This window comes from Polyodon spathula, chromosome 12 (assembly GCF_017654505.1).
Source record: "Polyodon spathula isolate WHYD16114869_AA chromosome 12, ASM1765450v1, whole genome shotgun sequence".
NCBI classification, from domain to species: domain Eukaryota; kingdom Metazoa; phylum Chordata; class Actinopteri; order Acipenseriformes; family Polyodontidae; genus Polyodon; species Polyodon spathula.
In genome coordinates, this window is record NC_054545.1 from 32,710,938 (window position 1) to 32,733,092 (window position 22,155).

The 22,155-nt window shown below is 38.3% G+C and overlaps 1 protein-coding gene across 1 annotated transcript in view; it reads left to right on the plus strand.

Moving 5' to 3' along the window:
- The window catches only part of stk10 (serine/threonine kinase 10), a 41,513-nt gene that overhangs the window by 16,767 nt on the left and 2,591 nt on the right, over positions 1-22,155 (plus strand). The window contains exons 3-17 of the mRNA XM_041265699.1: positions 5,279-5,327; positions 5,785-5,934; positions 7,595-7,667; positions 8,960-9,154; positions 9,533-9,614; positions 10,692-10,826; positions 12,181-12,825; positions 14,402-14,532; positions 16,620-16,743; positions 18,972-19,151; positions 19,445-19,537; positions 20,242-20,371; positions 20,532-20,656; positions 20,987-21,175; positions 21,988-22,113. Of these exons, the coding sequence (XP_041121633.1) occupies positions 5,279-5,327; positions 5,785-5,934; positions 7,595-7,667; positions 8,960-9,154; positions 9,533-9,614; positions 10,692-10,826; positions 12,181-12,825; positions 14,402-14,532; positions 16,620-16,743; positions 18,972-19,151; positions 19,445-19,537; positions 20,242-20,371; positions 20,532-20,656; positions 20,987-21,175; positions 21,988-22,113 (2,427 nt within the window). The remainder of the gene's footprint in view (positions 1-5,278; positions 5,328-5,784; positions 5,935-7,594; positions 7,668-8,959; positions 9,155-9,532; positions 9,615-10,691; positions 10,827-12,180; positions 12,826-14,401; positions 14,533-16,619; positions 16,744-18,971; positions 19,152-19,444; positions 19,538-20,241; positions 20,372-20,531; positions 20,657-20,986; positions 21,176-21,987; positions 22,114-22,155) is intronic.

The window sequence follows — 22,155 nt, forward strand, 5'->3', positions numbered from 1 at the left end:
CAATCTGGAGTGGAATGCTGTTTTAACAAGTATATCAGGTGCACCCTTAGGACTCTGACATTTATGATTATACGAGCTTGGCTACCTCAGCAAGGTAAAATATGTTTTTTTGCAACCATGGATCCTGTTTTAGGGTGAGGCAATCAGAGTTAAAATCTAACAACTTGCTTCACAGCTCCAAACATGTGAAATTTAGACACATCTATAAAATAAATAATTGTAAACAGGCACTTGTGTTTTGTGTAACAAATAGATATATTATTGTGACACCTATCCTATGGAAAACGAACATATGATTAATAGTAATAGTAGTAATGTTGCTTAGGGGACAGCCACCTCTGGATTTATTAAACCAGCAATCGCCTTGATTGCAGCAGCCACCTGTTTCTAGGGGTAATCCTAGGAAAACTAGACAGGTGTACCAGAGCTGTAAAATGCTCTAATAAAGTCCAGTTTGTCCAGTGTCTTTCCGTGCGGGTTGTTCAAAGTGACCCCTTACTGCAGCATTGTCTTTTTGTTTAAAAAAAATAAAAAATAAAAAAACAGCTGCTTCGAGTTTCATGTTCCTAATGAAACTGACATGTCCTGTGTTTATCCCATTCATTCAGTCTGTGTTTACATTACTGAACCTGTGCCAAATCTACACTGGTATTTACTGTAAAATGTAGTCCCAGGAACGTTACTAGCCGCAGTTTGAATCAGAAAAAATGCTGTTCTGTATGTCGGCATCAAGTTCAAAGTTAGGCTTGGAATTTACTACTTTGATTCGGAAGCATACCTGATGTGATTTAGCCATTACTCACTGGGGTTTATCTGAAGTATTTACAAGAGTCCAACTAATCTCGAACAGTCCTTAACAGTAAACACAATTTGATGATTGAATAGGTTTGTGTCCTTCCCTGCTGCATTTGATGATCGTATTTTAACACTCTGTTGTGTACCTAGCTGTTAAATACGTATGGTTATCTTACAGCAATCTTTGTAAAATAACACACGCCCTGTGTGAAACACATGACTGAGCTGCTTGGCATACTTTTAATAATGTACACCTCTTTTATGGACTCTTATTAACCCACACCTCTTCCACACTACCCTTAAAAACAACATAGAACACCATGCAATGCTATGACCTTGGTATGCTGTTATATAGCATGCAATCCTTGTAAGGTTTATTCTCTGCTTTAGAGGTACAAAGAGTGACAGAATGCCTGTCCAAAGTAACAATAATAAACGTTTTGGATTGAAATTAGTTTTCAAAGCTCAAACAGGTCCTTGACCTACAGAATAAAAAGAAAGAATGAATTCGTCTTCAGCTCAAAGGCCAGGCACCAACCAACAAAACATTAACATTGCAGTAAAACATTTACTTTAAAGTAATTGGAAGGGTGTTTTTTAAGCAATGTATAGCTTTTTATAACAATAGAAATGTAGTTGGCCTATGATTTTGCTCATTAAAATGTTGGCAAATGTAAGATTTATGCTGAAATAAAGAGACCTCACCTTTGCTTAATTACACATGTTAATGGTCAGCTGGGTTTATTCCAAATTACAGGAGCTGTAATTTGTAACATTGCTTTGTTTGTACTTTTTGGTCATGATTTGTCTAAAAATACAATATACAGTGCACCTAGTACAATAATGTCTTTCTCAAGAGAATTGCTCGTATGTCTCGTGAAAAGAATCTGACTGCAGAACTAAGGCTGAATAAGTTTTGAATGAGTAACCTTTTTGAACTTTTCATCCTCAACATGATTCAGAACCAAAACCAAAAAAAACCAAAAACAAACAGGAAATAAGCAAATACTGGACACCAAAAAAGAACATTCTTTTGGTGAGAAAACTTCTTGCATGTCAGGTTTAACCCTTATTGAGGTATTTCATTTTTTTCTGGGGCAATGTGTTGAATGCTAAATAAAAAGTGCAAAAATATATATTATTTACGACCTGTTCACAGATATACTAGAAAAAAAAAATATTGCACTTCAGATCAGTGAGGCTGGACAGGCAGCAACGTTAGACACAAGACTACCAGAAGAATATGCAAACCGTGGGCCATGACGCCCATGCAGTGTTGTGCTATTGCTGCTTTCCAGGATGCAAGCCATTGTGGCGTCACATGCTGGTTACAGCTGTATACACGCTGTCCCATTTCCCTATGGCACAAGCTACCAACCATACAACAATCCGCACTGCCCCCCCTTAGTCTACTGCTGCTACCTGCCTAGTTGCATTGCCCTGCAGTGCATAGTTTCCCCCCACTCTGTATAAAAGCACATGCAACTTACTGAAACTGACATTTTAAAAAGGTCTAGTTTAAATAAAAACTCATGCCAATTCCCTGTACCTCCTATCCCATTGAGCTATAATACTGTGGGGGTAGGGGGTCTGTCCCACTTTACAGAGCACGGCATGCAGACATCAGTTGAACAGCACCAAGGCACTCCGTTTCCAGGCAGTCTCAGGTCCTGCCCTTTGAAGCCCTTTCTTGATTTTAATTTGATTGACAGTAACTTTCAAGAGACCTTTTTAACCAAAGGGATTTATGTGCATAAATCTCCTAATGTAAGTTTCAGTGCAACACACCCCAAGGCAACCTCAGTATTGTCTAATATATGGTGAAGTTTTAGATTATTGTTTTTATCAGACATGTTTTACTGAACTAACAGCAGCTTGGCTATTTATGACTATATTGTGGGAACCATTTCATGAAATGATGCATGTTTTGATGCACTGTACTCTTGTGTATAGATCACAGTGACCAACTGTTTCAAGATACTGACAGCTAACATGTGAAACTCAGGAGATCATTTGTTAATATTCTCCCTTATCTTGTCTTCGTTTGACCAGGGACACACATTCTTGTTTGTGTCATATATCCAGTAACTTGAATATATTGATATGTACCTGTATGCAGCTTCATGTTGCTGTCCACATGTGTACATGTTTGTACAAGTTTAAACTTCTGAGATATTCAACCAGAGATTAACACTATTGAGAATAACTACTGTATCTATGCGCCTGCATACAACTAAAACGTGCGACTGTAAATGCACTAAGTTTAGAGGTGTTCCAAAATGCAGCACCAGCTGAAATACAGCAAAACATTAAGTAGCTTTATCCTGCTTGGTTTATTTTTACCATATGCATGTTATAAATAGTACTGGGAGAATACAAATTGGTCTTCGACTCCCTTCAGCTATGACCTGTAGGCTAAAGGATTACATACTGTTTGAGAGCATGTGCAGTAACATGGCTTGTATGAATAAACAAAAAAACAAACAAACAATTTGCAGCATTGGCCAAACTTCTACACAATGCAGGCCTGACCATGTCTATCCTGGAATCTGTGAAGGCATCTGTACTTCTAAAAGGGGTGTGGACTGCTACAACTGGACTATTGTTTTGATTTATTGTTATTTTTTTACTTTCAAGAAATACCCTTGTTTAGGACTGTTTGTGATTTACATGTGTTTGTTAAATCTTAGTGAACATAATTACTTGGCAGCTTCAAGGCCACCCCCCCCCCCCCCCCCCCCCCCCAAATAAACAATTTTCTATACAGTTTAATTTCCCACAAGATATTTTACAGTGAAAAGTAAAAACAGTTTGGAACTAAATCAGGCTGTTTCAGTGGCTGAATGTGTCTGCCCTAGACATTCTTCAGTGTGAATATATCAAGCTTTCACTACAGTACAGACATTGCATGCAAGCAACCAAACCGTTTGATACCTCAGAGTAATCTAATTCAAGAGACTTTGGGCTACTGCATTGGAGTGACTTTACACCTTTCGCAGTATGCTTAAACAGTCCTTTTAGCATCCCCTTAGGGAGAATTTGCATGTATTTGTTTAAAAAATGTGCTTTTTCAATTGCTTATCTCATAAACTTTCATATATGGAATTCATATGTTCTATGATTCCCATTTTGACCTTTTGGTATTGATGCATACAGCACTGTGGACAGGGTGGTCGAATGGTGATGTCACAGACCAGGAAGTAAACACGCACAGCAAGGTACTAGGGGGCGAGTTGCAAATGCACTCGTTTTTCTTTGATTACAAACAAAATATTGAAACAAAACAAAACACTCCACAATACATAAAACGAAAAGGCACGCTGGCCAGAAAAAAAGGTAAACCACGACAAATGAACAAGTATTGTGCTGGTTCTAATCCAGCACGAGTAGCAATTGTTTTTTCTATCTATTTTCACTTCTGTTCCTCCCCTGAACAACTCAGCCTTGACTGAGAGGTTCCTGCCTCCTCTTTTTTTTTTTTTTTAAAGCAGCTGTGCCTGTGCTTGATTGCTTGTCAGTCATTCATTCGGGTTCAGGCACATTCTATATGTCAATTGATTTGGCAGGGGAGGCAATTAACCCTTCCTTGCCTACCTAAACCAGCAGTGCAAATAGAATACATTTCTATTTTTTTCTTCTTATTATTATTTATTTCTTAGCAGACACCCTTATTGCTAAACTGTGACATTTAAATCTGGGTACACCAAAATGCAAATAAACACATGTGCTGATTTTCCATATATAAATTTCACTTTGTGTTTACAAACCATTATCAGAAGTGCTTTTCCCCTTATGAGATGCTTCTGTATTTCAACTGATTTTATGTTCAGTTTTGTTCAGTTTCTGTGTTTAGCAGAAGATGTGCAAGGTATGAGTTTGTCATTTTTAGTTCCGTTTTCCTCAGAAGAAAATTACTGTAACTTTTTAAAAAGACCCTCCTATGTCTTTTCTTTTTTTTTTTTTCCTCTGCTTGTACTATGAACATGGACAGTCGCAGGGTATGAAGATATGTTGACGTGTCACATGCTTTCTCCTTGTGCAAGGGTTCATAAAAATGAAACCATCTCTATAAAATGAGATTACCGCATTGTGTATTGTTTTGTTTTCCATAGAAACGAAAACAATAATTGAATACTCCTTTCCCTGTGTTGCCAAACTTTAATAAGATTCACCTTTAGCTTTAGACTTTTTTTCTGTATGTTCACTTGTGCAACTATCTAAGAAACAAATCGGCCAAAGCTTCTGGGGCTAGTTTTCGACCTAGACATTTAAGTCCTAACACAATGAAATTTAAATCTCTTAAATGTATCTTTGTGGGCAATCTTTTTAATGGTTTGATGGGACCCTCCCCAGTATTTTACATATTTCTAGAGACAGAAATGCATTACATAGAGTCACTCACTGTTACATGTGTGATTTTCAAAACCTTTGTACACAAATATGAATTAAGTAGACCCCAGTAAGTCTGTGTTCGTTTCTATAGATCATGATTGAGTTCTGCCCTGGAGGAGCAGTGGATGCCACAATGCTGGGTAAGAAACATTCAGATTTCTTTTTTTTTTTGTATAACTGTAATAGTTACTGTAACATGTTGATGTAATCCCTAATATCTGATGCTTTACCTGCTGAAAACTGAAACACGACTGTACAGTATACATTTACTGACAAAGATGTTTTCTAATCTAATTGCAGTTGAAGGATTTTTTTGATATTTTCTAATTTACAAATACAAATCGTACAAAATAATTTCTAACTTTGCAAGTGGATTTTGCCTCACCCTAATACACAGCACTGTTTAGTTACTTTAGCAGCTGATATTCCTGCATTTTGACATCTAGTCGAAACAGTTGTTTCTTTTTTGTAATTGCTACTCTACGTATTGAAACTTCAGAAGTGCATGTAGTCAACCTAAGAGACATTTGAACTTTATAAAGACTTCTGCAACTTTACGTAAGGAAATAGTGCTATTTTTTCTTCTAATTTCTGCAGAGCTCGACAGAGGGCTGACTGAACCCCAGATTAAGGTTGTTTGTCGTCAGATGTTAGAAGCTTTGGTCTACCTCCACAGCATGAAAATCATTCACCGCGACTTAAAGGCAGGAAACATACTTCTGACACAGGATGGAAACATTAAACTTGGTGAGAGCTGATGTACCTCAGATCGTTTATAAAAATGTGCCTTTGAATACCCAGGAGGACCCTAAAATTAACTTTTTAAAAGGAAAATATTAATTAATAGAATATCTAAATGAAGGACGTTTCTGATACAGTTGTTTTATTCTCTTGGCATCACACATTTATAAAAGCAAATTGCCTGATACTTTATATTATCTTTGAAAGAGTTTTATCTTTTGGGCTTTCAATTCTTAAATAAAAACAGGCCGCATTGTGCTTCATATAATAGCAAAAAAAAAAAAAAAAATGCCAGCCTGAGTGGGGGGGGGGGGGGGGGGTTGGGCAAAAGAAGAGTACACACAAACAAAATAAATCTCTCTGGGCAGGAAGCTGCCAATGTAATAAAAATGTCCATTCAACAGTGTATTCCATTGCAGTCAAATGCATTGAAATGTGCCCTGAATTTGAACTATGGTGGAAGAAAATGCTTTTTTTTATAGTTAAAAGGAGTACCTCCCAATGACTAATTGGAAGAGCGGCAGTTGTTCAGGAATGCATTCTTTGGTCACTTGGGTGCTTTCGGTTATTAAGAATGTAGCTGTGTGTTCTGTGTGAGTCATGCTCCAACATCATCTTTTTTTTTTTTTTTTTTTTTTAGCTTTTACCACCCCAAAAATAGACTATTACAAATTTATATTTTTTGTGCCGAGTTTGGCAATCAAGGAAAACCACAAGCAGTGTAAGATCAGGGTGGTTCAGCTTTGTCTTTCCAGTTAGGAGCTAGGTGGGGTTTTGGAATTTACTCACATGACTGTCGGATTAAACTTTAGAGGAAATTAATTTAATTATTATTCCTTTTTTATCTTCAATGCAGGCACTGCCCAAACAATCATGTTGGTTCATTATTTTGATTATTTTCATTTTCATCCTTGTAGTGTATTATATCATTAATGTGTTAATTGGACTTTTCGATGCCCTAAACCCATATATCTGTGAATGCTGTTGTCATCAAATTGTGTATTATAAACCAAAACAATACCGAACAAGACAGCTGTAAAACTTGAATTGGAGCAGTGATGGTTGTATATGTTGGAGCCATATTAAGCGATCTTATAAAATGCAGGTCTAGTTTACAGAAAAAAACACATTTGGAGTATTTTCCAGAAGTTCTACGAATTTGTTCCTTCTCTCATTGAGGATATCAATCAAGCTCACATTCCCATTATATCTGTGTTCTGTTTGCACCGCTCTCCTTGCCAACATTTCATTTACTACTCCAGGGTTTATTCTTGACAAAATCCTGCTTGGAATTAATGCTTCTTATTTTCAATAGAAAGTTCTTATAAGACTAACACAAAAAAAATTCCAGGTCTACAAAAAGCAATGCTTGGCTCCGTAAGGATTCTGTGTGTTTTGCATGACCAGTCAGGTGGACTTACAGAGGCAGTCTGTATGGATATCTCCAGGGCTAGAAACTTGGTGTGAGTTGAATGCTTTCTTTAAATTGAATAATACACAAAACAAAAAAAAACATTGGAGACATTTAGAGCTACTGGCTACAGAATTTGGCATTAGCCCAGGTAAAGGGGTATTGTGAGGCAGGGGTCAGTAGAGAAAAACAAAATAGCTGCCTTGGGCCCCATATTGAATTGTTAATTTGTTCTGTTTTATTTGTAATTGACAGCGGATTTCGGGGTGTCCGCAAAGAACACCAAGACACTGCAGAGAAGAGACTCTTTCATTGGAACCCCGTACTGGTGAGTACTGTGCAGGATAGACGACAGCCCCTTAAGATAGTATAGACCAAAAGAGGTAGCAATAGGTCCTTTTTGTTTGTTTAATGTAGCATGGCTACTGTAAATCCACACACAATTCTAAATTTCGATAGCACCACATCTCTGTTCAGTTGCTTTATGAAAATTCCACCTGCCTAATCTTCATTTCAGACTTCAATCACTGACAATCCATAAATACCATAGTACGGTCTGGAATGTAAGTGTCATTGCTGTCAGTCTGTGAGGAGGCACAGGACATTGAACCTTGTGTAAACTGGGACTTTAAAGACCAATATGCAGGTTAATTATTGACCAATGGAATTAGTGGTCATTACCACTATCAGCACCACCCTTGAAACTAATATCTCTATAACATATATAACCGTATGGAAAATACAGTAGAGAAACTGTTTGTGAAGCATGGCTACAGCTTTTCAGATTTTGATCTGACTAGCTGCAGTCTGTGATTTTCTCAGCCATATGTCATAGCAGGATATTACGTCAGATGGAGTCATGAGTCATGTACATAGTGATAGTGCAGTCTGTGAGAAACAGCTCTACACTCAACACAGAAGAACAGTTAACCTATCCTGGTCTTGGGTATGCCCATTAATTTTTTTTTTTTTCTCCCCCCCCCCCCCCCTGAATCTATTTCATCTGTTATAGTACGGTTGGCTTTTTGCAAAGTTACTTGGTGATGAAAGAGTTCTTTTGAAGTTGAGCAAAAGCCCTTAAAATGAATAACGTATATATAAAGAAATCATAAAGCCCATTGCAGGTGGTTCCCATATGGACATCTTTCAGAACTGTAAAACGATGTCTGTTTTAAGTAAAACATCACACCCCAGTGCGCATGGTATTGTCTTATGACATTTTCAAATACAGCCTTTGGTTTATTTTTTGTACAATGCTATACGTTTTTTTTGTAATTTACAGCTTGGAAGATTAAGATCTGAAGAACTGAATCCAGGTTTCCTGGGCCCTCTCTGTTCAGAACAGATTATATTCTCTGTAACTGGGGTTGTGAAGGGCTGCAGTTGTTTTACAGCATTTTGAAGTCGCTCTCCTCCTTTCTGCTCTAATGCAGAAGATCTAATAATCATGAATGCATCGGACAATATTTCAAACCTGGAAAATTCTCCCACCATTCGTCAACTTAAGGCCTTCAAACTGGGCAGATAGCAAAGCCATATTGTTTGATATGAGTGTTTTCATATAAATACAAACTTGATTCCAGTCTGGGTAACACATAGAAATGTGCTGTTTGTTTCAAGGATGGCTCCGGAGGTAGTGATGTGCGAGACCATGAAGGACACCCCATATGATTACAAGGCTGATATCTGGTCTCTGGGAATCACGCTGATAGAGATGGCACAGATTGAGCCCCCACATCACGAGCTGAACCCAATGAGAGTCCTGCTGAAGATTGCTAAATCAGATCCACCCTCTCTTGACATACCCTCAAAGTGGTAAGCTCTGGGAACCAAACCAAATGGGGACTTGAAAAAGGAAATGAACACAAGTTCACTTAGAGTGTCATACATATCCTCTGTACATAGCACTGCAAGGAAACTGAAGATTGAAAACAGAAATTTAAAATGGAGTCTCCTTTCGTAGAAGCTTAGCAAGTTTGTATTTGTTAACATGTGTAGAGGAAAGGAGATGGGTTTAGATTTTTGAGATAAGGCTAAGTAAAATTAACAAAATAAATATCTTAAGCATAATTCTAAGAACTTTGTTGGTGCCATCTAACAGATTAATCTTGGAATACAATGTGCCATTGAAGTGTCTTGCTTTTGTTCTGTTTTGCCCGATTTGAGTTTTCTGCCAATGATTATGCATTAAAGGACACCAGAGTTTAAGGATTTCCTTAAGAAGTCATTGGATAAGAACCCTGAGTCCCGGCCAAGTGCAGAGCAGCTACTGGAGGTAACACAGCTTCAAAAGCCAGCTTTGACCATTATTTTCTCTGAAACAGTCTGTTATCACTTGATATTTTCACATTTTTTAGAACGATTTCAAATGTCATCAGGATGTGATCTGCTTATCACATCAATCCTTCCTTTTATAATTACAGACCCCATTGGGTGTGCATGTATAAACAGGTCCCATTAGCAAAGCAAAAGGTATCTATTCCTTATGTCAAATTATTATTTTGAAGTACAGTAATTAACTTCAAATTGTATGGAAGAGTAAAGACCAAACCTACCCTAAGGTAAACGATTCCTATTTTGTGGGTCCATCTGTTTGTCTCATCAGTATACTGATGTCAAGGTCAGTTACTAGGTGGAGGCACAGTAAATGTTCACACATTCTGTTCTCTTTCCTGTGGGCTCAATATTGGATGACAAACTACAAATCTTTAAATTGCATGCATGCTGTTCATCTTCCTGAGCAAAGCTGTAATTTGCCATTACATTAATCACTGTTTTAAGCTGTTTTATGTAATGTTTTTATATACAAAGATATATCTTATTTGCAATATAATGTGAGTACTAGGTATTGCTAGAATAGCACAAACCCTGTATTTTTGCTGAGCTGGAAAGCAAGCTTTTGGTAGAATTCCAAAAGTTGAATTGCTGTAAGTGATAGTAAACTTACGGAAATAGTGCAGGCAGCATGCAAGGAAAAATCCCAACTGAGGGTGCTTGGTGGATTTCAACAGGATTTCCTGAAGGAAGCCATGTGTACAGGGTCAGGAGAGATTTGCAGCTTTTGTGCAGCTTGTCTTTTATACGAAGCAAACTACCACATAGCGTATCTCATAGAAGCACTGTGTTTAATTAAATTGACAATAACAAAATGCAGTTGATTATCTTTTTAATAATACATGATAGATACTGATAATAAGACATCCAACACTTTTCACTCCAATAAGCAGAGGATCCTATTTCACGTTTCAAAAGTCATAGTCGAAGCTAATTGGCAGTCTGCTTGTTAGGGTAAACCATGTATGAGTTTCACGGATAGTACAACTTTTTAATTATTTTTCTTTGGCCCTGGCAGCACCCCTTTGTCTGCAAAGTAGACTCAAACAAGCCTGTGAGGGAGCTGGTTGCCGAGGCAAAGGCTGAAGTGATGGAGGAACTTGAGGACAACAGGGAGGAAGGAGAAGACGATGACGTAACAGAAGTGACAGCTGTAAGTCTTCAACATCTTGTTTTCATTTGTCAGAAACTGAAAGTCAGCTAGTCTACAGTAATCCAGCAGTGTTTACACTAGCAGGCCAGTCACACCTGTATGGGAGCACAGGTGAAATGTACTAACTGCTCAGAGTATTGGTAGCTGTAGCAAGGTTCCACAGCAGTAGTGGTTAGTGTGTGTGTGTGCGCAAGCTGAAGAACAGGGGAAAAGAAAGTAGGTCAGCTGCCAAGCTATATAGGCTAACATCAAGCATGATTTGCAATTATTCTGCCTTGTTACGCTAGCCCATTGCCATCAGCACAATGAAAGTTATAAAATCTCGTCTAGCTTAAAGACTCTGTTTGGACTAGTGCCATCTGCAGTCTTGAAAGTTGATCCATAGTTTTCTGTGTGCATGTTTTGCACATGGTGGTTTTGTAAGCTTGCTTTCTGAACTCAAGGCTGGCATAGAGAAGAGGTTATCTACTACATCGAGTTTTAATTTTCAGTGTAAATCAGAGGTGGGGTTATATTTTTTATAAATAAAATTAAAAAACAAAAAACAATACAGTAGTTTTAGGCCATTAAAATGATTAAACACAGTGCTTGTAAAGCAAGTCATATATGTGTTTCTTATTATCTACTGTACTTCCTTAAAGGTAAAAAAGGTTTCTGTTTACTCTAGAATATGCATGGCTGTATGGATAATGCAGAGACCGTTCTGACTGCAGAAATACAGAAGGATGTTTGTGTGGTATGCTGGGTTACTCTAGCTCCAAAAAATAAGAAGATTCAATAGCATTAGGTTTTAGTTTGTAGATTTCTGGACTTCTTCCAGGGGTCATTCGGTTGAGAATTAGAGTTGAGGATTAAATTTTGAACAGTTTCAGCTTTGTGTCCTGTTTGAGGTTTCTTTTCTGAGTTCTGTGCTTTGGCAGCACTGCCATCTTTACTGTAGACTGAGATGCCAGATTTTCAAGTATGTTCATACTCATAAAAGCCTAAAATATAACATTTGGTTCTTATCTGTGAACTGCTATGTAGTAATATCTAGTTAAACACTGCCCATGCATGACATGCATGTGATTACAATTTATACACTTGCTGTGAGACAAAATTGTGTAGAATAACAATTTTATTCTTTTAATTATTATAATTCTAATAGTACATTCTTTACCTTTTTACTGTCAAGTTATTGAACACTTGAAGTAACTTCCAAGTGAAAAATATTGTGAATTTTAGTAGAGTGTGCTTGAGATACAGTGGCAAGTTATTGCTGGTTAGATAATCTGTGATCTTTTTAAGATACAAGGCAACATGTTAAATCATCCAACTTAAATTGTATAACATGTGAATACTGTTTATTCTTCAGCCACTAGGTACAGATGCTAAAGATCCTTCTGAATCAAGCCAGAACAGTTTTGAAGGTGAGCAACCTACAGAGCCCATGCAGACTAAAGAAGTCGACTGTATCAAGACCCCCAACCCACCTCTACCCAAGGACCAGTCGGACAAACTTAGCGACAAGCTTTCCGATGAAGGAATTGGTAGCAGTGACACGGACAAAACTGAGAGCGAGAAATCTCTAAAGATAAGCAGCTCTGATTCTGGAACTGAAAATGGCAAAAGTACCCCGACTCTGGGGGAGGAAGAGAAATCCAGACCAGGGACAGAGGCCGAGCCCCCAGTGCCTGCAGTACCATCAAAGACTACGCAGGAACCCCTGCCTGAGATCGACTACAACACAGTGAGCCCGTCGGCACCTGCAATACCGGAGATACAGCTCATACCTGTGATCAGACCCGATGCAGAAATGAACGAAAGTGCGGAAAAAGATCAACCACTCCAGAAATCGCTGGAGACAGAACCCATCGACTCTTCAACACCAGTGGCCAATGGCAGGTCGAAACGATATTCTGACTATGGCAGTGTGTCTGCTTCTGACAGCATGGATCTGATCCTTAACCTGTCCGGAGATCTTTCTCTGAACAAGGAGACTGGCTCAATATCGATGCGGGTGAGCTACTTGTCATTCTTCTGTTTGAAAGATCTCCTCGTCTGAAAGTAGTGCTTGACTGTCCAGGTCTGTATACGGTTATTTTAGACTACAGAACAATTCCTTACTCCCCAGCAAAACCAGTGTGGGAGTGTCACAGACAAATCTCAAAGATTTTAGCGTTTAATATTGTAATAGGGCTTTTCTGAAATCCATAGTTTTATTTACAATAACAGTGCATTCCCCCCAAACCCCCCCCCCCCAATGCTGATGTATCTTTTTTCTTTGTTTTTTTAAAATAGTAATTCACAGTTAATTCTGAATTCGGCATTAACTTGTTCAAGTGTTTCTTTGTCCTGGCCACTATTCACTATTGTTATCACTTTTGTATACAGTCATTGTGATGGACCAGTCTGGCAGTTTATAAACTGGCGTCACCAGCCTTTTTCTGTCGTGTTTTGCAATTGTTTAATGCTGCTCATTTTTTCATGACTAGAAGTTGTTCACCATTTGTTAATTTGTTTGACCAGATGAAATCAACACTAGGATTGATAGAGTCAGGGTTGTTTGGCAGTTGAAGAGATTAGGGTAAAGGTAGAAAGAAACATGAAAAAAAACCATTTTGGGATGCTTTAGCAATATTATGTGAAAGGAAAATACGTGACGTTTTTATTGATTTATTATTATTATTATTATTATTATTATTATTATTATTATTATTATTATTATTATATTATTTTCAAAATCTTTAAAATGTGTGTTGCTAAGCATTTACACAGTAGAAACACAATCCTTGTTTTGAACCTTGCCCCCCAAGTGTTATATTCCCCAAAATCACGAACACAAACCATAACAAATATAGGTCAGGCTGGGCGATCGCCTTCACTGTTCCTATATCGCTTTAAATGACTATCTCTCTTCTCTCTCCGCTCTCCCGTACTATCTGTACATCCCCCCCAAGCAGGGAAAACTTCAGGGTTTAAATACCGTGGCCGAGGGGTTCGTAATTATTCTATTAACCCTCGGCTACAATCTGCACGAGTTTATTAATTGTGTGACTGCCGGCTAGTTTAACAACGCACTAGCTGACAACCACACATTACCATGAGGTTTTTAAACATTCAAAAACAACAGTACACTTTCCAAATAAAACACTGACATTTTATATATTAATAATAAATAAACAAATACAAAGCACAGTACAGGGCGGAGGGGGAAACCCTGTTCTAAAATAAATACGGAGCAGGGCTGCTTGCCCTGTTACATGTATGTTAAAGAACAGTTGAAACTCACACAGTAGGCCATTGTACTGAGTTAGAGCAAGAACCTGTAACTCTTATTACAATCACCCCAGTTGAAGTGGGACCACCGGTAAGTTCTTGTATGATGAGAGAAGTCATAAATACATTGTGAATCAATTAATGTTGTGTTCTGATAATCTAAATAATATACATTAAAGACATACATTCTTGGTATGTCTGGTAACCTGTTGTCTTATAAAATATTCTGAAAACAGAAATGCATGAATGTTCAGTATAATGAGTCAAATGTTTAAATTTCGAGGTGTATACCCTTTTTTGCTGTGCTTGAATTGTAGGACTCAAAGTTTTGCAGCAAGACCCTGAAACGGACCAGGAAGTTTGTTGTGGATGGGGTGGAGGTCAGCGTGACCACCTCCAAGATCATTGGAGACGATGAAAAGAAAGATGAGGAGATGAGATTCCTGAGGCAAGTCAAAGCATTTCCTCAATTACAGTTTGCATCTGATACGCATGTCCTAATGTTGACATCTGCATGCACTCTACAAACCCCCAAGTGGTCAGAACTGACCATCTCAGAGACGCACACACCTTTATGGAAGCAGATGCTGTATGTTAGGCTTTATTTAAAAAGAGGCAAGTTTTAAAGGTTTGCAGCTGGTGACCCAATAGGCATTTGGTATCTGAAAATGAACACCAATCCTGAACTTTTATCTAAATAATTCTCACTGGATAAACCGCAGAAACAGCCTCATACTCTAAATGCCGATTCTACACAGGGGCACTTGACTCAGAACAGATTAGAAATGCGCTTATTTTTATCAATTCAGTATAAACATGAGTGTAATATACCTCAGATTTGATCTCACCACTTGTGCCAAATGTTTTTAAATGGATATTCAATATTCAATTGAATTCATTTTAAAAACCTTGAACTGCTGTAAATATTAGATACGAAACCAATATTCTAGTAAGAATCGGGATGCATTTCAGATACTTTGCACCAGTCATAAACTACACATAGGTTCTAAATTAAAAATTGAATGATATTGTAAGTGTATCAGATTTCTTAGACACATGGTATCGAAAGCGTTGCTCAAGAAATATTTAAGAAAAAACAAGAATTCAGCTGACCACGCCTGATGCTGTATACCTTAGCGTACAATGCTGAATTGCCACATATGCTTCACTAAGGAAGCTGCTGCAATAACGGTTGCTTCACCCTCAGTTGTATCATAACAAAAGTTATACAGGCAGTAGTTCCTCATTACTTCGCTCTGACTCTCACATCAAAAAATAAAAACACTGTTTAAAACTTTTTTGTAGTAGTGTAGTTTCTTCTGGTTTCATCTTAAAACCATATAGTTATTATTTTTTAACTCTGTTTTATAATGCTTTTCTCTGGTGTAAAGTTAGCAGGCACTGTGTATTTTGTTAAAACAATTCATTAACATATCAGTGTTTATAGAGTTTGACTTGTAAGATGATGAGGAACTAAGGTGTTATCTAAATGTTGTGTTATCAGTTTTCTAAAAAAAAAAAGTTGTGAAAAAACTGTTTGTTTGGTAATGCACTAGCAACGTTTTAGTTTAATCAGACAGTTTTAAAATATTTGAATTTGTTTCTACTAATAATATTTTAAATCAAAAAGGAAATTAAGTCAGCATTTAAAATCATTTAAAACAACATGCTTCTCTTGTCGTGTTTTAAGGAAAAGAAAGAAAAAAAAAAAAAACTATCCACAACATTGCTTATTCTGTCCTTGCAGTCTGTGTGCTGCTGATTTTATATCTGTACTGCCACCTTGTGGCAAAAGTTAAACAAAAAATCTGTTATTTTACAGTTTCAGTCCATACATTCTGTGGATTACATCCTAGTTTATTCACTATTATTCACTGTACAGTATTTTCCATGAGAAGGATGTAGTGAGTGACCTTTTACAGAGCATAGTGTCATGCATTCACAACCATGAAGTAATAGACTGTAGTATGAATAGATTTTGTAACATTCAGATTTCTGGATTTGAGGGACGTTGGTTAGATATTTGTATTTAGCATACACTAATACTCAATATCTTGCATCTTATTTACATATACTGTAAACATGTGTTCTCTTGTGACCCTTTCTTTTTTTTAAATAGGCTGCTGTATGTATGTGAACATTTTATTTGACGTTGGTGGAAACATTTCAGGTTTAGCAGTGTTATGCAAAGTCTGTTTCAACTCATGTTTTTGTAGAAGTTATTTTTTAGAGAAAAGTACTTGAGATTACAGATTGCCCTTGCAATCTTTTCAAACTAAAAACCTTCAACCGGATACTTCTTCAAAAGACCTGTATTGTGGAGCTCAGGAGACATTTGCTGGACAGTCCTGATGTCTTTTTATTTATTTATTTTTTCTTGAACGCAGTATCTTTAGTTATGTCTTGCACTATAAACTTCTGCTAAATTCATTGAGAACCAAGGAGCCCTCTAATGCTCAGGCATATGGTTTGGGTGTAAGGTTGAATGGGGGAGCCCTCTAATGCTCAGGCCCTGTGGTGTGCCTCTTTCCTCAGGCGGCAGGAGTTACGGGATCTGCGTCTGTTACAGAAGGAGGAGCACCGGGCCCAGACCCAGCTCAACACCAAGCTGCTACACCAGAGGGAGCAGATGTTCCGCCGCTTCGACCAGGAAATGAATGTAAGTTCAGGCTGAAATCTATACAGCTGGAGCACAGATAAAGAGGAACACTAGCAAACCAGTTGCACCTACAATACAGCTCTGAGCAAACATTTTGCATCAGCCTATAGAATGAACTAGTTGTGCTTCATAAAGTCGAATGAAACCTGCTGAATAATGTTATATTAACATATTGAATTACCACTTTGTAGTTTTTCCGTATACTTGTCGAAAAACTGACAACAGTGAAAACATTTTACATGAAATACTGTACTATTATGGCTTCCAGTAGACTCTTTGCGATATCATTTTGTAGATCTAAGTTATGCTCATAGTTTTTATCTGTCTATCTATATCTATCTATCTAACTCTATCTATCTAATGTGTGTGTGTGTGTGTGTATGTGTGTGTGTATATATATATATATATATATATATATATATAAATATAATACAGTGGCTTGCGAAAGTATTGACCCCCCCTTGGCATTTTTCCTATTTTGTTGCCTTACAACCTGGAATTAAAATGGATTTTTGTTTGGATTTCATGTAATGGACATACACAAAATAGTCCAAATTGGTGAAGTGAAATGAAAAAAATAACTTGTTTCAAAAAATTCTAAAAAATAAATAACGGAAAAGTGGTGCGTGCATATGTATTCACCCCCTTTGCTATTAAGCCTCTAAATAAGATCTGGTGCAACCAATTACCTTCAGAAGTCACATAATTAGTTAAATAAAGTCCACCTGTGTGCAATCTAAGTGTCACATGATCTGTCACATGATCTCAGTATATATACACCTGTTCTGAAAGGCCCCAGAGTCTGCAACACCACTAAGCAAGGGGCACCACCAAGCAAGCGGCACCATGAAGACCAAAGAGCTCTCCAAACAGGTCAGGGACAAAGTTGTGGAGAAGTACAGATCAGGGTTGGGTTATAAAAAAATATCCGAAACTTTGAACATCCCACGGAGCACCATTAAAGCCATTATTAAAAAATGGAAAGAATATGGCACCACAACAAACCTGGCAAGAGAGGGCTGCCCACCAAAACTCACGGACCAGGCAAGGAGGGCATTAATCAGAGAGGCAACAAAGAGACCAAAGATAACCCTGAAGGAGCTGCAAAGCTCCACAGCGGAGATTGGAGTATCTGTCCATAGGACCACTTTAAGCCGTACACTCCACAGAGCTGGGCTTTACGGAAGAGTGGCCAGAAAAAAGCCATTGCTTAAAGAAAAAAATAAGCAAACACGTTTGGTGTTCGCCAAAAGGCATGTGGGAGACTCCCCAAACATATGGAAGAAGGTACTCTGGTCAGATGAGACTAAAATTGAGCTTTTTGGCCATCAAGGAAAATGCTATGTCTGGCGCAAACCCAACACCTCTCATCACCCCGAGAACACCATCCCCACAGTGAAGCATGGTGGTGGTAGCATCATGCTGTGGGGTTGTTTTTCATCGGCAGAGACTGGGAAACTGGTCAGAATTGAAGGAATGATGGATGGCGCTAAATACAGGGAAATTCTTGAGGGAAACCTGTTTCAGTCTTCCAGAGATTTGAGACTGGGACGGAGGTTCACCTTCCAGCAGGACAATGACCCTAAGCATACTGCTAAAGCAACACTCGAGTGGTTTAAGGGGAAACATTTAAATGTCTTGGAATGGCTTAGTCAAAGCCCAGACCTCAATCAAATTAAGAATCTGTGGTATGACTTAAAGATTGCTGTACACCAGCGGAACCCATCCAACTTGAAGGAGCTGGAGCAGTTTTGCCTTGAAGAATGGACAAAAATCCCAGTGGCTAGATGTGCCAAGCTTATAGATACATACCTCAAGAGACCTGCAGCTGTAATTGCTGCAAAAGGTGGCTCTACAAAGTATTGACTTTGGGGGGGGGGTGAATACTTATGCACACTCAAGTTTTCTTATTCTTTGTTTGTTTCACAATAAAAAATATTTTGCATCTTCAAAGTGGTAGGCATGTTGTGTAAATCAAATGATACAAACCCCCAAAAAATCCATTTTAATTCCAGGTTGTAAGGCAACAAAATAGGAAAAATGCCAAGGGGGGGTCAATACTTTCGCAAGCCACTGTATATATATTTTATGATGTCTCAATCCTAAAATTATAGGTGATGCAAAACCTTTGGCCATAGCTGTACAGTGGAGGCCATGGATCACTGTTCATAACTTCATAATGGTTATGTACAGTTGAGATCACAACATGTTGTTTTGTTTACTCACAGGCAAAGAAGAAGTTATATGACACAGAGCTTGAGAATCTGGAAAGGCAGCAGAAGCAGATGGTTGAGAAGATGGAGCAGGATCACGTGACCCGCCTACGTGATGAGATGAAGAAGATCCGGGCAGAACAAGAACGCGAGTCTAGCAAGTTTCAGGAGAAGCTCAAGCAGAACAAGAAAGAGGTAACACCGGTTTAAAATGAGCGAGGGATTAGAATAACTGATCTGAACCGGGTACCCTGTAATAAAAGATGAATACTGATTTGTTCTGCTCTACATTAAAGGGCTTGGCGTTTTACAGATCTTATAATTATTCCCCATGAATCCTCACCTTCAGCTATCTGTCTTAACTTTTTCAATCTTGAGTACTTTATTAATCCTAGATTACTGCAAAACTACCTCTGTCAGGATTTGTATTGGTAATTGTGTGTGTGTGTATATATATAATATAGTTTTTTTTTTTTTTTTTTTTACAGGTTAAAAGTGAAGTTGAGAAACTGCCCAGACAGCACCGAAAGGAAACCATGAAACAGAAGATGAATGACTTTGCACAATCAAAGCAGACACAGGTAAATTGAAAGCAAAGTAAAGTAAAGCTTAAAATAAAGTATTCTGTGAGCAAGTGACTTGACTAGAATTACATTGGCTTACATAGATTTATTTGTCAGGATTTGTGTGTAAATCTGCCTAAAGCAGACCTTCCTTGACTTCAGTCTATCTTGTTACAAATAGAGATGAGTTTCCATTGCAGACCTGTGGCAGGCTACATATCCCAACATTCATCCACTGAATGCAGCATTACTGTCAGCCCTCAAACAGACATTTATGGATAATGCATGTCCATAGATCTGTATGTGACAAGCATTTTCAAACGTGGAACAGGCAGCACTGAATGAAGCTTTTCACTGACCCCAGGGATATTGTAACTGAGTAAACAGGTTAATTGTGGCCTTCAGACTTTCCCACACTGCAAACACACCTAGTCCCTTTTGTTCAGCAGACAGTATCTCTTAAAGCAGCAGATACACAAGCAGGGTGGAGAAAAAACATAGGGTTGTGTTTGTTTAAAGTACTCAGAATGGTTCAAGATTTTTTTTTTTTTTTTTTTTTAATTTCACGGATTACCAACAATAAGTTTTGTGTAGATCAGCATATGTATGTATGTATGTATCTCAAATAAAATAAAAAAGCCTTTCCTTTTCCATAGTCATGTCATTTAAAGGTCCTTCTCTGTTGATTGGCCCCATTCTTTGTTTGTCTTTCTGGCTTACAGGAACAGGAGTTCTTGGCTGCCCAGAAGGACTATTTGGATAGCACCCTGAAGAGGATTATTGCCGAAAATAAACGAGAGATCTCCGAATTGGAGCGCGAGTGTCTCAACAAAAAGCATCAGATGATGAGAGGCGAGTTGTGTTTTTTTGTTTTTAGGTTTTCTCTATTTTGCTTCCCAGTAGCTTAATGGTTTAACATTTTGCCCCAGTATAGTATGGTACAATTGCATTGAACAGGTAAATCCATCGTAGTGCCTGCAAGGATTCAACTAAGGAAAATCTTTCATTTCAGAGCGGGAAGCAACAATCTGGGAGCGAGAAGAACACAACTTGCAGGAGAAGCACCAGCTGATGAAACAGCAACTGAAAGACCAGTACTTCCTGCAGAGACACCAGCTTCTCAAGAAGCATGACAAGGTAGAACACTCCGGACCGCTCTGTTAAGACTTGGACTAACAGGCGGAGGGATCTGCTCAATAGTGAACGAGACATTGCCTTATCGCATAATGGCAGTTGACTGCATGCTTTCTCACTGTAATGTGTTTCATGCAAACACAAAAAGGGAGAAATACATTTTGTTATGCTGCTGCTTTAGCCATTTTTATTTATAAACAAACACTTTTGATCCCTGTTTTTTTAAATTTTTATTAGGATTTGTTTAACCTCTGATTTTCCATTTTGTTATCAATGAGCTGTTTAATCAGTGTGGCTGCGTGATCATTTTCTGTCCTCATGTATCGTTTTTAGGAGCAGGAACAGATGCAGCACTATAACCAGAGGATGATTGAGCAGCTGAAGGTCCGACAGCAGCAGGAGAAAGGACGGCTGCCGAAGATCCAGAGGAGTGAAGGGAAGACCAGAATGATGATGTATAAGAAGAGTCTGAGGATTACCACGACAGGGAGTCCGGCAGAGGACAGAGAGAAGATCAAACAGGTATATCGGCCAGATCTGTTTCAGGTGCTCATGTGCAATGTCATTTGCCTATATAATCCTTGTTCCAAGTAAAACCTACTCTGTCATGGCTATAAATACAAAATTTGCTCAGTGAGTTATAATTAAAATGTACATCCATCATATTCGCATGTGCCTCTGTATACCCCCCAGATTCTGATACTCTCAATAACCTGTGCTAGACCTGTCTTAGGTAAGCGGTTCCCTGGAAGTAAAACTCTAAAGTGTGACACGTCTACATACAGCAGCCCCCACTATGTCCCTTCTGCTGGGGAATTACATGATAAAAAAACAATACAGTAAAACCTGTCTAATCCAGCCCCTGTGCAAGACTGAATCCCACATGCAGTTACAGTACAGACAAGTCAATGTCTTTCTCTGGGAATGGCTTAAACAGGCTCCTGCTAGCAACTGGTAAATATTTTGTTGAGGAATTTGTTGTGTCTGAAGTCTGCTAAAGGATGTATGGTGTTTATTATAATTTGTACATTAACTCTGGAATCCAGTACACTGTCTGATATTGCTCAATTTTCCTCCAGTCCAAAGCGATGCCGGATTGTACAGGTTTTTACTGTACTAGCTTTAAGGGGTTTGCATGCATTGTGTGTGGTTTACCTGAAGGGCTCTTTACAGTGGGTATATTAATACAAGTTAGTCAAATAAGGATTGTACAAGTTCTGCAAAGATGTAACCATTTTGGGCTGTAAATTGTAACGTCATCTGTTTATTGTGCTACTATTTTATTCTACTTTTTATATGCAAGCAATTAAACCATCAAATCCTTTCGAAATCAGTTTGCACAGCAGGAGGAGAAGAGGCAGAAGGCAGAAAGGCTACACCAGCAGCAGAAGCATGAGAATGCGATGAGAGACATGATGGGTCAGTGTGACAGCAACCTCTGGGAGCTCCAGCAACTACAGGTGAGCACAGAGCCCATCCGCTTCCCAGCACGAGCTGAGCAG